Source organism: Rhinatrema bivittatum, chromosome 14, assembly GCF_901001135.1.
Source record: "Rhinatrema bivittatum chromosome 14, aRhiBiv1.1, whole genome shotgun sequence".
NCBI lineage: Eukaryota > Metazoa > Chordata > Amphibia > Gymnophiona > Rhinatrematidae > Rhinatrema > Rhinatrema bivittatum.
In genome coordinates, this window is record NC_042628.1 from 40,847,965 (window position 1) to 40,861,559 (window position 13,595).

The 13,595-nt window shown below is 46.4% G+C and overlaps 1 protein-coding gene across 2 annotated transcripts in view; it reads right to left on the reverse strand.

Moving 5' to 3' along the window:
- The window catches only part of PIGQ (phosphatidylinositol glycan anchor biosynthesis class Q), a 41,189-nt gene extending 32,748 nt beyond the window's left edge, over positions 1-8,441 (reverse strand). The window contains exon 1 of one of the 2 annotated variants that reach the window (XM_029577271.1): positions 7,543-8,441. In XM_029577271.1, coding sequence (XP_029433131.1) covers positions 7,543-8,075 — 533 coding nt within the window. In that variant the 5' untranslated portion in view covers positions 8,076-8,441. Of the gene's footprint in view, positions 1-7,392 lie in introns of both variants that reach the window. The other variant, XM_029577270.1, reaches the window with a different exon arrangement.
- Positions 8,442-13,595: the final 5,154 nt, after the last annotated feature.

Sequence of the window (13,595 nt, forward strand, 5' to 3'; positions counted from 1 at the left end):
CAAGGCTGCAAAGCCTTCCATGATCAGTCAGCCACTTCAAAGCAGACTGCATTCGGGTTCTGTACGAATTCCCTGGCCCCAGAGGGCTTACACGCTAAGTGGGTCATTTACTAAGCTGCAGTATTTTCTCTGGCCTCTGGTCAGCACTGGCATTCCTCAAGGCTCAGTTTTATTGGCATTATTCCATATTTACATGCTCCTGATCTGTAAAGTGCTGGCTGGGTTGTGTTCAGGGTATCGACTGTATGCGACTGACGTACAGTTTTATATTCAGCTCAGTTCTTCTTCGTCCAATACTTGGTCTCTTTGTGTGTCAACCACTAGACAATGGCTGGCACAAACTGGCTCTCAAGCTCTCAAAGAGAACTTTTGGTCATTCATCAAGGGAGCTCTACTGTTACACCTCTGATGTAAAAATCAGGTTTGTCGTTCAGGCATGATTTTTTAACTGCATATTTTGCATGGTTTAAAACCATTATTGGTGGCTGTGGCTTTCCGAGCGGTAATACAATCTTTAATAATTCCGTTGCTGGATTATTGCAATGCCTTGTACATTGGTTTACTTGCTACACATCGCCACGAGCTCTACAAAATGCAGCGGCCTTTCTAATTTCTGGCCACACCATGAGAAATCACCTCTCTCCTGTGTTAAACCATCACTGGTTGCCAACCGAATGGCGAGTGATTTCTAAAGTGGCAATAAGCTCCTTGCGCTGGACTCTTTGGTCCAGTACTATGCTGTGTATTTATAATCCAGCAAGTTCTCTGCGATCACCTCAGAGAGGCTTGGTTTGACATCCCTACTGTGCGTAATGCTTGACTGGCAGAGACACGAGGGGGCCTTTTCCGTAGCAGCACCCATTTTATGGAACTCACCTCCGCAGGATTTACATTTACTATCCTGTACCAAGAGTTTCAAGGCCAACTTTTCCATAACATCATTTGTGCTCCCTGTTTTGAACTGGGACCTTTGTGTTCGCTGGTGTGTGTCTCATTTTCTCCATTACATTGATTATTGTGCAAAGTTTGTTTTTACGAGGATGACTGTAGTACCGTTAGCTACCAGAGCTCTGGCACTGGCTACATACAAATGCCAATGAAGAAGATACTGCGGGGGCTTACTACACTTTGGTATTTGGTACTGCACTTCAGTAAACCCAAACGGTAATTAAGGGCCCAAGCCGCCTTAATAGAGAAACCACCCCCCCCCCCCCCCAAGAGGAAAAAAAAACCCCAATGGTCTTGTGAGACCCCCTTTCCCCACCCCCTCCTTCCATCTCTAGAGGTATCCCCTAAGTACTAAAAGTAAAAAATAAATAAATAAGTGGGTGTGATGACGGCTCTCCCCCTTCCCAAACACCACTGGCCTCCAATAACCTGCATCATAGCCCACTCCTCGTTTCCCCCCTCCCCTGGTCATACCTATCAGTCTTTTGTGGGTCGTGGGGCCTGGAGTGTCCCCTAGGCTCCAGGCCATGCGCTGTCTACAGAGAAATGGTGCCGGCTGGCTGCTCATCAGCTCATGCCCCTCCCCATCACAATAGGAGCATCAGTCAATCATCAGCTGGGGGGGGACTTTGGAGGCCTTTTCGGTGGCAGCGCCTACTTTCTGGAGCACTTTACCGCTGGAACTCAGAACAACTGAATGTATAAAGAAGCTTCGACTCCTCCTCCTGAAAAGCTTTATGTTAAAACAAGCATTTGGATAAGAACCTTGATCTCGGTCCTCCCGTGAAATGCGCCTGCCCTGGGTGCTATGATTTTGTTTATGTAGTAAATATGTTTTAATACGTTTTGTTTTATTTTTGTACATCGCTTAGGCCAGCGGTACTCAATCGGTGTGTTGTGACCCACCAGCGTGTCGCCACACTTCCCAGTCCCCCGCTGCTCCCCCTGCCCCAGTGAAACAAGAATGTATCCTCCGCCTGGGCTTAAAATGCTGCTAGCTTGGGTGGAACGCAGCAGGAGAGCTGGAGTCAGCGGCACCAACAGGATCTCTTTTTCCCACCTCCCTCCCAGCCCGGAAGAGGAAATGGTGTGCAGCGGCCACACATGCGGGAAGAAGAGACCATGCCAGTGTGTGCGGCATCGGCCCAAAGAAGAGAGACACACAGCCTGAAGAGGAGCAGTGCGGCGCGGAGCAAAAAAGAGGAGCAATGTCAGCCCCCACGGCGGATGGGAGTCCTTTCTCAAGGCTGCGAGGGCTGGAAGTGGAGAAGGTTGCTGCTGCTAAGGCAGGAAATGGAGGAGGCTGCTGCTGTCGCTGGTTTGGTGGGGGGAGAGAGACTGAGTGAGTGAGCAAGCATGTGTGTGTTTGAGATCCGGTGTGTGTGTGTGTGTGTGTCTGTGAGAGAGAGAGAGAGAGATACTGCATGTATGTGAGTGATTGAGAGTCTGTATGTGTAAGTGTGTGATTGAAAACTTGTTTGTGTGAGAGAGACAGCATGAATGTAAGTGTATGTTTAAGAACCTGTCTGTGTGAGAGAGATCATGTATATGTATGATTAAGAGCCTGGTGTATAAGTAAGAGAGAGCATGTGTGTCTGCGTATGATTGAGAGCCTGTGTGTGAGAGAAAAGACAGACAGCATTTGTGTAAATGTGTGATTAAGAGCCTATATAAGTGAGAGAGAAGAAGCATGTGTATGTGTGCATGATTGAGAGCCTATGTAAAAGAGAGAGAGCTAGCATGTAATATGTATGTGATTGAGAGCCAGTGTGCGAGAGTACTTGTGTGTGACAGAGAGAGGAGAAAGTTGCAAGCAAACCATCCCTCCTGCAAATTCAAAATAAACGCAGGGCACCTGGATATCAAACATTCCCAGATATGCAGAGCAAAGCATTTTTTGTATCCTTATTTTTCATTATTGGGTCTTTGTGCCTGCTATTTTGAAATATTTTATTGGTTATCTAGAAATTTTTTATATGAGTTTTTAATTATTGGATATTCCATTCATCAGCTATTTTGAAATCTGTTCTTTTTGTTAGCATGGTTTTACTGCTACTGATTTTATATGGATGGGTGATGTTTCTTTTTTCCTTTATTACACTGCATACAGAGACTCTGGCTTGTTGCGCTTTCCAGTTCAGTTTTTGTCTGCATGCTTCCAGTTAGGCATTTTGGTCTTTTTATTCTTTGTTAGGAGAGGGTCAGCACATGTGATTCAGGTGAGGTTTTCTGCTGGCTTGTAGTTTCTGTGTAGGGCTCTATAGCAGCCTGACTTGGTCTGTTTTCCTAATAGGAGATGTATTGGTGTCTTAAGGCCTGGTGTAATATTTTCAGTGTTGCCTTTTCTTAGGTAAGGTGGTTACTGTTAAGTGCTGGAAATTGGTGCTGGTTTGGTGTGGGAGGTTTACTATTTATGCAATTTTCTGTTCAGACAGAATATGTATCTTTTCCTTGTGTCATTCTTAACAATAAAAATATTACTGGACCTTTATTTTTTATTTCCGTTGTAAATTGTAATGAGCAGTGTGTCACATACGTGAGGCGTGGTCTGTCAGGTGTGTCACGATGGGAAAAAGGTTGAGAACCACTGGCTTAGGCCATCAGTGTTAAGCGACTGATAAATTTTAATAAATGAAATTGAATTGAAATGGAGGCAGGGAGTCACATTTTTTCAAAGACTGGGGCCACCTCCAGAGGCAGCGAGGGTTGGGGTGAGCAAGGTCTCTCACAAACCCCCCAAAGCTTTTTTTTTTTTTTTTTAAACACTCTTTGCGGGGAGGGAGGAGCCTTCATTCAGGCCGCTTGGGCTCTTTAAGAAACTGCCTAGAATCACTGGATTGTGCGTTTGCCCCCCAATGCTCTTGGTGAAAGTTAGCTACAATTCCTTAGTTATAGCTAATTTTCATGAAAATAACAATTTGTGATTATTTTCTTACCATAAAATTGCCTAGTAATGAGCCGATTTGCATGCATTTACAAAGTATTTGCATGCAAAATAAGCTCAGTACCATTTTGGCATTATTTGGGGTAAAATGGTATGCGGTATTTTAAATATCTTATGTTATCGCTGCAGGTAAACACCTTACAGAGCTTAGTAAATATATCGCTAAGTTTGTACCTAAGGTAATGGAGGGTGAAGTGACTTGCTGAAGGTCACAAGGCATGTCAGTATGATTCAAACTGTGGTTCCCTGGTTCACACTCTGCTACTCTAACCATTAGGCCATTCCTCTAATAAGAGAAGGCTATGGCATTCCCACAAATTAAAATTAAAAAACAAAAGAAAGCAAAATAAAATTAAGGAGGTTTAAAATTAAAAAAAACAACTTGTTTTCCTATCAACTATCAGAACAAAACCCTATAATCAATTAAAAAAAAATACACTTCTAAAAATCAATACAAAAATAGTGAACAAACTCTCCCAGTTTCTTTTCTTTTCAAACTGCTTGAAATGTCTGGCCTTGACAATAAATATCCTTCACTCAGTCTCTCACTGATCAAGTCTACAGTTGGTCAGAGCTGGTAACGCCCAGCACACACAGCTATCAGGACAGACCAAACCGGTCACCAGCAGCTTACAGCAGATGATAGCAGTAAGAAGCCAGGGACTCAATATGGTAAGATCAGCGGAAGGCCTAGAATTGCTTTTCTGAAGATGGTCCCCTTAACTTTCTAACGATATGGAAAGTTTCGAAAAATCTGCTCTTTTTCCTATTTGTATATAAAAATATTAGTTTTATACTAGTTTGATGAAAAGGAAAGCAAGAATTTCCATACAAAATTACTGGACTCTACTTTCCAGTACACACACAAGTGCTCACATCCACATGTATATGTGAATCCTCCACAAGAATATCCCTTGTCAGGGATATTCTTGTGGAGGATTCACAAGATCTGGTGTGGAAAAGATACCAAGCATAAAAGTTATTGGGGTGTGACGCATGGTGACACAGACGCGGCGATTCCATAAGCAAACTTTTTCTCCTTTGGAAAGCGGGCTAAAAATGTCTGAAAGTGGTTAAAAAAAGATAAAACAAGATTTATTCTCCATAGACAGGGTTAATAAAGGTAGGGACCTTGCTTTCGGTTTTTATTCCCCCCCCCCCCCCCAAGGATTTATCAGTGTTTATTATAACCAACAAAGACAGGAGTCTTTTTCTGCTGTTTGGTTGGTTATAATAAACAATGATAAATTTCCATGGAAAAAAAAAAAACCCAACCTGAAAAAGAAGGTCCCTAAATCTGTAGATTGCAGATTAATGAAGATTACTCAAAAGTAGGGATGTGAATCGTTTTAGGACGATTAAAATTATCGTCCGATAATTTTAATATCGTCTTAAACCGTTATGGAACACAATACAATAGAGATTCTAACGATTTATCGTTATAAATCGTTAGAATCGTGAGCCGGCACACTAAAACCCCCTAAAACCCACCCCCGACCCTTTAAATTAAATCCCCCACCCTCCCGAACCCCCCCCAAATGAGTTAAATAACCTGCGGGTCCAGCGGCGGTCCGGAACGGCAGCGGTCCGGAACGGGCTCCTGCTCCTGAATCTTGTTGTCTTCAGCCGGCGCCATTTTCCAAAATGGCGCCGAAAAATGGCGGCGGCCATAGACGAACACGATTGGACGGCAGGAGGTCCTTCCGGACCCCCGCTGGACTTTTGGCAAGTCTCGTGGGGGTCAGGAGGCCCCCCACAAGCTGGCCAAAAGTTCCTGGAGGTCCAGCGGGGGTCAGGGAGCGATTTCCCGCCGCGAATCGTTTTCGTACGGAAAATGGCGCCGGCAGGAGATCGACTGCAGGAGGTCGTTCAGCGAGGCGCCGGAACACTCGCTGAACGACCTCCTGCAGTCGATCTCCTGCCGGCGCCATTTTCCGTACGAAAACGATTCGCGGCGGGAAATCGCTCCCTGACCCCCGCTGGACCTCCAGGAACTTTTGGCCAGCTTGTGGGGGGCCTCCTGACCCCCACGAGACTTGCCAAAAGTCCAGCGGGGGTCCGGAAGGACCTCCTGCCGTCCAATCGTGTTCGTCTATGGCCGCCGCCATTTTTCGGCGCCATTTTGGAAAATGGCACCGGCTGAAGACAACAAGATTCAGGAGCAGGAGCCCGTTCCGGACCGCTGCCGTTCCGGACCGCCGCTGGACCCGCAGGTTATTTAACTCATTTGGGGGGGGGTTCGGGAGGGTGGGGGATTTAATTTAAAGGGTCGGGGGGTGGGTTTTAGGGGGTTTTAATGTGCCGGTTTTGCGATTTTTAGATTTTTCACGATTTTTCACGATTTTTCACGATATTTTACCCCCCCAAACGGCAACAATACGATTCCCTCCCCCTCCCAGCCGAAATCGATCGTTAAGACGATCGAGGACACGATTCACATCCCTACTCAAAAGAGGTACAGAAATCCTTACACCTTCTAGGAGAGAACTCATCCCTAGTTTTCTGCGGCAAAGATATTCTTGGGCAACTTACCATTGAGTCCCACCTAAACCTCTCTCTCTAATAACACTAGGCACTTCCATCCTTCACTCAACTGGCAGGTGTTGCTAGCAAAGGAGGACCTGGTGCAGCATGATCTAGATCTGGTGAGCAAGCCAGTGACTGCAGCACTCTTCCTTCACCCCTGCCAGGGCAAAGAGTAAGGACACTCATTTGATTTACCCAGTACTTTGGGGGTAATCTCAGGCAAATACTATGAGCTTCACATAGCGCCAGACTCTGTCTTAACTGCATTTATCAAAATCACACTCTTTTCCAAAGCACTGGGTGAGGCAATGGTTTTATTTTAGTCTCATCCCAAAGTCTGCTGGTACCAGTAAGCACAATTTTCCACAAGTAAAACAAGATAGTTTCCAGCATGCACTGGAACACCACAAAAAAACATATAGAGAATATTTAATGAACAAATTTTTTAAACATTCAAGTAATTTGTATTGATGTTTGCCAGACATAATTGTTCAAGGAGTGACTGCAATTTTCTTTTGGGATACATTAATGATTCATGTGTTGCCTGTCCAATAGAGCAATCCTGGCAGAATACCATGCCATATTTACCCACTACTGCACTAGCATTATGCAGATATTTTTGTTAGTGAAATAAAAGTAACAGTTACATACAAGACAAAGTTTTCTGCTAACCATACCAATGCAGCCAGTGCATGGCATGGACTCCTAGCTTCTGCAAGTTTTAGGTACAGACAATAGAACTTGTACAGGGCCCTGCTTATTAATTAAGCCTGTGCATATAAAACCCTATGAACTCCAGAAAGAAGCACTCTTTGGCACAATGCAAGTATTCAGAAAGCTATTAGCAGTATATTTGAGACACAGATCAAAAGCAACATACCCCGACTTCAAGTCAGGTTAATTCCTGTCAAGGTATGGACAGATTTACCTCATTTGGGCATTACCCCTGTTCCCACACTGCAGTCAGCACCCACCTGCTTTTACAAGCACCGGACACCAGCGAGAGAAGGGTGGTCAGCAACATACAGATGGGCCCGGAGGCCTGCTTCAGCAGCTCCACCAGGATGCTGCCCTCCACGCCCTCCGACTGCCAATGCGTCAACCTCACGGGGCCCTCATCGTACCTGTCCGTCATGAAGAGGACCCGGCTCTGAGCCACCGTGTGGAAGACGGCAGCCAGCTCAGAGGCTTCGTTGAGTGCGGGGGGCTCCGTCCTGTGGTCACCGGCCGCCCGCTGGGTCTCCGGGGGGTGTAGGAGGGACAGCATGACCTTGCGCTGGTCGTGGTAGATGAGGATGACCTTGTCCTCCTCCTCTTGGCTGCTCCTAGTGGCGCGGCAGCTCCAGAACTTGGTACCGCTCTCCCTGCGGATCTGCAGCCAGGGCTCGTGGCAGAAGATGGTGCGGAGGTCCTCCAGGAACTGCCCCAGCTCCTCCTGCTGCTCCTCCACGCAGTTGCTCCACGACCCCAGCACGGACAGGCCGATCCCACTCCCTTGCCGAAGGTCGGCCAGGTAGCGTTTCACCTGCCCCGGCACGAAGGGGAAGTGCAGGATGGCGAGGACCACGGCGGAGCTTTGCTCCGCGATCCAACGGCCCACCAGGAGCCCACTGTCAGCTGCCGAGCAGGACGTAGGGAAGAACACCTTGACAACCATGGCTGCTGCTGCTGCTGTCCGCCAGGCCACCAGAGACGGGCGACAAGCTCGCTCAACCCCTCGCAAGCCTCCAAAGCAGCAGCGATTGAACACCTGCCGTCCAACCTCCTGAATTCATTGCTTCAACCACCCCAGCCGCAGCTTCCGGGATTCCGACGCACGCACGCAGTGAGCGCGTACGTCACGGCTTTAGCAAGAGGGGCGGAGCTGCGCGCGACCAGGGAGAAGCGGGCTGTTAGAGTGAAGTGCTGTCGTTAATGCTTTCGGATGGCACCCCAAGAACCTTATTCATCAAGGTTTTTTCGTAAAGACGGAGAAAGGGAGTTACGTTTGTACACCTTTAAATCCATCCACACTTAGCCCTACCGCCCCACGAAGTGCCATCCGAAAGCACTAATGACGGCACTTCGCTCTGACAGCCCGCTTCTGTGCGGAACGATGACCTGCCGCGATAAAGGGGGCGGGGGGGCACTAGTGTGCAGCCGGCCGCATCACGGTGGTGCGGCCATGCTGCACACTATCGCCTCCATAGTTCCATGTTACAAGGTGGTGCTACCGTATTTCCTGCTCTACTGCCCGCGATAATGTCCAAAACATTAGCGCCGGCAATTGAGCCACCACCCCATTTCCCTAAACCCCTCCCTTTAATTTTAAGGCCGCGAAATGCCATTATCTCGTGCGATAATGGTCTACCGCACGTAATAATGGGTTACTGCAGCTTGAAAAATAACCCTAGGCCTGGATTTTCTAAAAGGGCACTGGTTTGTGAATCCCACGGGGGGGGGGGGGGGGGGGCAGGCCTGGGAACTTTTGATTTCCATATGCCTTAAAATTGCCATGGATTGGCAGGCAGGGAGGAAGTGAGGTCAGTCTCCCAGACACATGCCTTTTCTCTCACACGCATACACACATGCTCTCTCATTCTTCCACACCCATTCACTCACATACATTCTCTCACTCTCACATACATGCTTTCTCTTCCACACACATAAACACACTGAAGAAACAGGCGGCAGCAGCAGTCTCCTTCAGCTCCCATGGCCTCCCCCCCCCCCCCCCCCCCCCCCCCGTGGGATTGTTCCAGCAAGCCTTCCCAGACTAAGCCCCTCTCCCCTCCCTACCTCTGCCCCAAATGCTTGCCCCCAGTTCGTCCTGGATCCTTTGTAAATACTCCACTGGTGCTGCTTCCCATTCAGTACATCTCTAATTTATAACCTGTTGAATTGTATTACCTAGCTTCTGTTAACCAGTTGCTCAGACCTATATCTTCTTGCCTTCTCTGTTGTTGTTATATTCCCCACCCACCGCCCTGTTATAATGTATTTTCCATTCTTTTGTTGTCATGTGAACCGGCATGATGTCTCCTACTAATGCCGGTATAGAAAAGTTATTAAATAAATAAATGGCCAAGGAAACAAACTTTCGGCCATTGGGGCCAACCTAGCTCGGACTTTGGGCTCCTTCCAGCAGGACAGGGCATGCACCTCCTCCTCTGAAGCAGCATGGCTCCACCAAAATCGACAGCATGGTCATGGGCCCTTAGTTAGTGGAAATTCCAGTCCCTTTCTCACACACACACACACTCATTCATACCCCTTCTCTGTCTCACACATACACACACAGGCTCTGTTTCACACACAATCTCTCTCTTCCTCACTCCCACGCTTCTGGCTCTCATACACACACGTCAGGCTCTTTGGCTCTCACACACACACACATGTGCCCTGGCTCTCATATGCATACACACAAGCACAGGCTTTCTGGCTCTCATACACCCATTCTCAGCAGTCTTGCTTATCAGCCCCCAGCAGACTTGTTCCCTAGCCCCTACTCTCCTAGCACTCTTGCTCCCAAACCCCTCTCCCCTTTCAGACCTCATGACCCAGCATTCTTGCTCCCAAGCCCCTTCTTCCCAGCGTGGCCAGCGGGCCACATTTTTACATTTACTGAGGCCCCACATGGCAGCGGTATGGCACTCTGCCTGGTTCAAAGTCTCTTCCCTGAATGATCCCAGGGTTCCTTTATACTTTTGGTTCAGTCGGAGCCAAGGCTGGAAGCCTGAGCTTTTTTTTTTTTTTGCAATTCCTTGGGGATTTTTAGCATTTCACTCTCACTCCCTCAATCATAGGCATTGCCAGGATAAGGCTAGGAGGGATGTCATGTGCATCTGCCTCGGGTGCCACACTCGCCTGTCTCTCTTGCACCTGTGTTCACTGTTCAGCTGGTAGGCAGCAGGAGGAAGCCCTTGGCACTGTACTGATACTTCCCACCTCCTTTTCTTCAGTGGTGCGTCCTGAGCTGCCAATCAGAAAGAAGTGCCAGCAGCCACATTCCCAGGCAGCACCTTATTTCTTCATCCTATCGGGGAAGGGGTGCAGTGCGGGAATATATGGTTTATGAAAGGAGGTGGGGAAGGGCAGTACAGGGGTTGAGAGGGAGTGTTGTGGAGGCTGGGGGTGCAAGAGAGAACATTGCAATTTCAAATGCACATCTGGTATAGTTGAGACAACAGATTTGTGTTCAGGAACAACCCCTAGGCCTGCTAACATCACTACTACTACTACTACTTATCATTTGTATAGCACTACAAGAAGTACCCAGTGCTGTACAGATACACATAAGAGACAGTCCCTTCTCATGGAGGTAACTAGGGGAAACTTGCTGGTGTGGCAGTTGCAACCCTTAACAAATAACAGAATCAAGGCTTAATGCAACTCCATCATTGCTGTCTGCTTCAACAGCAGTGGGAAAAGGGGAATTGGATTCAGAGAGCAAGCAACGAGGGCCCCACATTTTACCGTTTGGGATACAAATAAACATATGGGGGGGGGGGGGGGGGAAACTTGCTGAGGCGGCTTTTACTACCCTAAATCTTTAAGCCTGTTACTTTTAATGCAGCTCCATCATTGCTCTCTGCTTCCATGGCAGGGGTTAAGGGAAAATTGGATTCGGACAGCATTCGAGGTCCCTGACTTTTACGGTCTGGGAAACTGATAAGCATGGGAGTAACCTGCACAGTACAGCAGATACTGGCCTAAGCTTGCTGGGCAGACTGGGTGGATCATCTGGGCCTTTTCTGCTGTCATTTCTACGTTTCTCTATAGACCTTATATCAATGTGTTGCAAGAAAGAAAGCCCATTCAGAGAAATATCCTGTGGGAGTTGCAGGATCCTAGTGGCATTCAAGGGAAAAGTTCCTTGTTATGAATGATATAATGTAATAGGAAACAAACCATTAGACATCTAGTGTAAATAAGTTATTTGGGTGAAGGGAAAGGGACTGGCTCAGTGGTGGTGCTGTGCTCAGGTCTCCCCCTTCCCTGAGCTGGTTGGAGTTGCTGCAGAGATAGCATTTACAGCTCCTGGGAGGGAGTCATTGCAAAAACAGTGAAAGCAGTAACCGGCAGAAGCAAGCCGTGCTCTGTCACTGCAAGGACTGGAGCAAAGTAAGCTGGGAAGGGATATAAAACAGGGAAGCAAAAACTCATGGCACCAGGTGCCAGCCTGGGCTCCAACTGAGCTGGAAGCCCAACAGAGCAGGAGACCACTGGGTTTAAAAAAAAAAAAGCCAGGGAGAGCAGAGAAATTAACATTGCAAATCAAATAGGAGAAATGCATTGATAAAAGAAGAGAATAAAAAGAAAATTTAAAAAATGCCCTTCCGTCATGCTTATCTTGTTGGCATGACCTTTAAATGTTAAATATTTTGTTAAAAATTAATTTTTTCTGTGTGTTTTCCCACATTTGGTATGGCCAATGGCTAGAGAGTAATATGAGGGCACATCAAGCCCTCCCTACTTGTAAAATGTGTTCGATTTCCCAAATCCTGAAAAGCTAAAAGTTAAGCAGCCTGAATCAAAATTCTATTTATTTGATAAGACATACATGCTAAAAAAAACCACCAAAAGTGGTAGACATGGCAGTAGCTAGTGATCTTTGTCCCCTGTCTTTCCAATTTCTGTAATGAGTGCTTCAGGCTAGACCTCTTTCATGAAGCAACAGCGCCTCCTAGAGAAACTGATGAGAAAAGTTAGCTTTCTGCAGGATGTGTTCTGGGTTTCCTCTGAAATATTTTTAATTTGTAATGTTACAGTGTTTATCTTTTGCTAGTCTGTCCTGCTAAGGTTTGGGGTCAGTGGCTCCTTCACCTGCATTATTTTACAGCCACTCTCATCCTCCTCAGTGGTCAGCTAACAGGGAATTCAGATCTCAGAATGTAGGAGCAGCACGGCTACAGCCTGTAGGTGAGTGGTGGCCATATTTAAGTAAGATCCTTCTCCTAAAACAATATTCTTAAATACGATTTACTGCTAGCATTGAGTCAGTTGGATTACTGTGGCAGAGAGAGAGAGAAACTCAACATGTGCTTTACTCAGATTTAACCAAAGCGAGCATGGGGTCTTAACGTATTCACCACCACCTCTCCCACTGAAAAATCCAACTGTTAGATAATGCATTTTAGAGTGAAGCAGCTTGAATAGTAACTTACCTGAGACTGGGGCTCCCTGCCACTGTTAGGCACATCTTTTTATGCCAGCAATAGATGATCCAGCTTCATCTCCCCCCTTTGGTTGTACATAGAACAATACATACCCAGTGGTAGGGAGCCCCTCTTTGCTCAGTCACTTTGCAAGCTGTCCTTTAATGCAGCATACACCAGTTTGCTTTTGCTAGTTTGCCATGTTCAGTCATTTGGCAACATGTTCACACTGCATGGATGCTGCACGTGGCACTAATAACACTTATTATTTCCAGTGTCCGTGTAGTGTAATGGCTGCAGTGTGCACACTCTGTAGGCAGTCCATTTGCTAGATCATTGCTGTAGTTCCAGGGCTGGTGCAGGGGTATTAGGTACCCTAGGCACAGTTTATTACCTGGTACTCCCTCCCCCCCCTGCCCCCACACACAATTAGAATGTATGCATTTATAACAGATTTTACATGAAATAAGTCATTGTTTTCTGGGGTAAAAATATCACTTACAGAGAGCCCTGTAAAAAGTATTTAAAAAAAAAAAAGCTTGGAACCCATATGATATTAGGTCTATTGTAATGCATATTGAAGCCCTCAGAAAGCCATGAGTAAACAGAATTATAATTGCAATATAGCAAACTTACCATACCAAAATAGAAGTAACTGCCATTAAACCTGAAAATATTACACCAGGCCTTAAAACACCAATACATCTCCTATTAGGAAAACAGAACAAGCCAAGCTACTATAGGTCCCCACACAGCAGCTACATGCTAGCAGAAAACTTCACCTTGGTCACACACACACTCACTCACCAAATACAGAATAAAGAGAGCATAAAGTTTAAATAAAAACTTGCAGACAAAAGCTGAACTGTTAACTGGAGCAAGCCAGACTCTGTCTGGAGAAATAGAAAAATTACCATTCTTCATAAAACAAACAATTAAAAGAAGAAATATAAAACAGTCATAATAGTGAAATCACACTAATAAAAAGAATATTATAAAACAGCTGACAAATACAATACCATGCAATAATTAAAACGCAG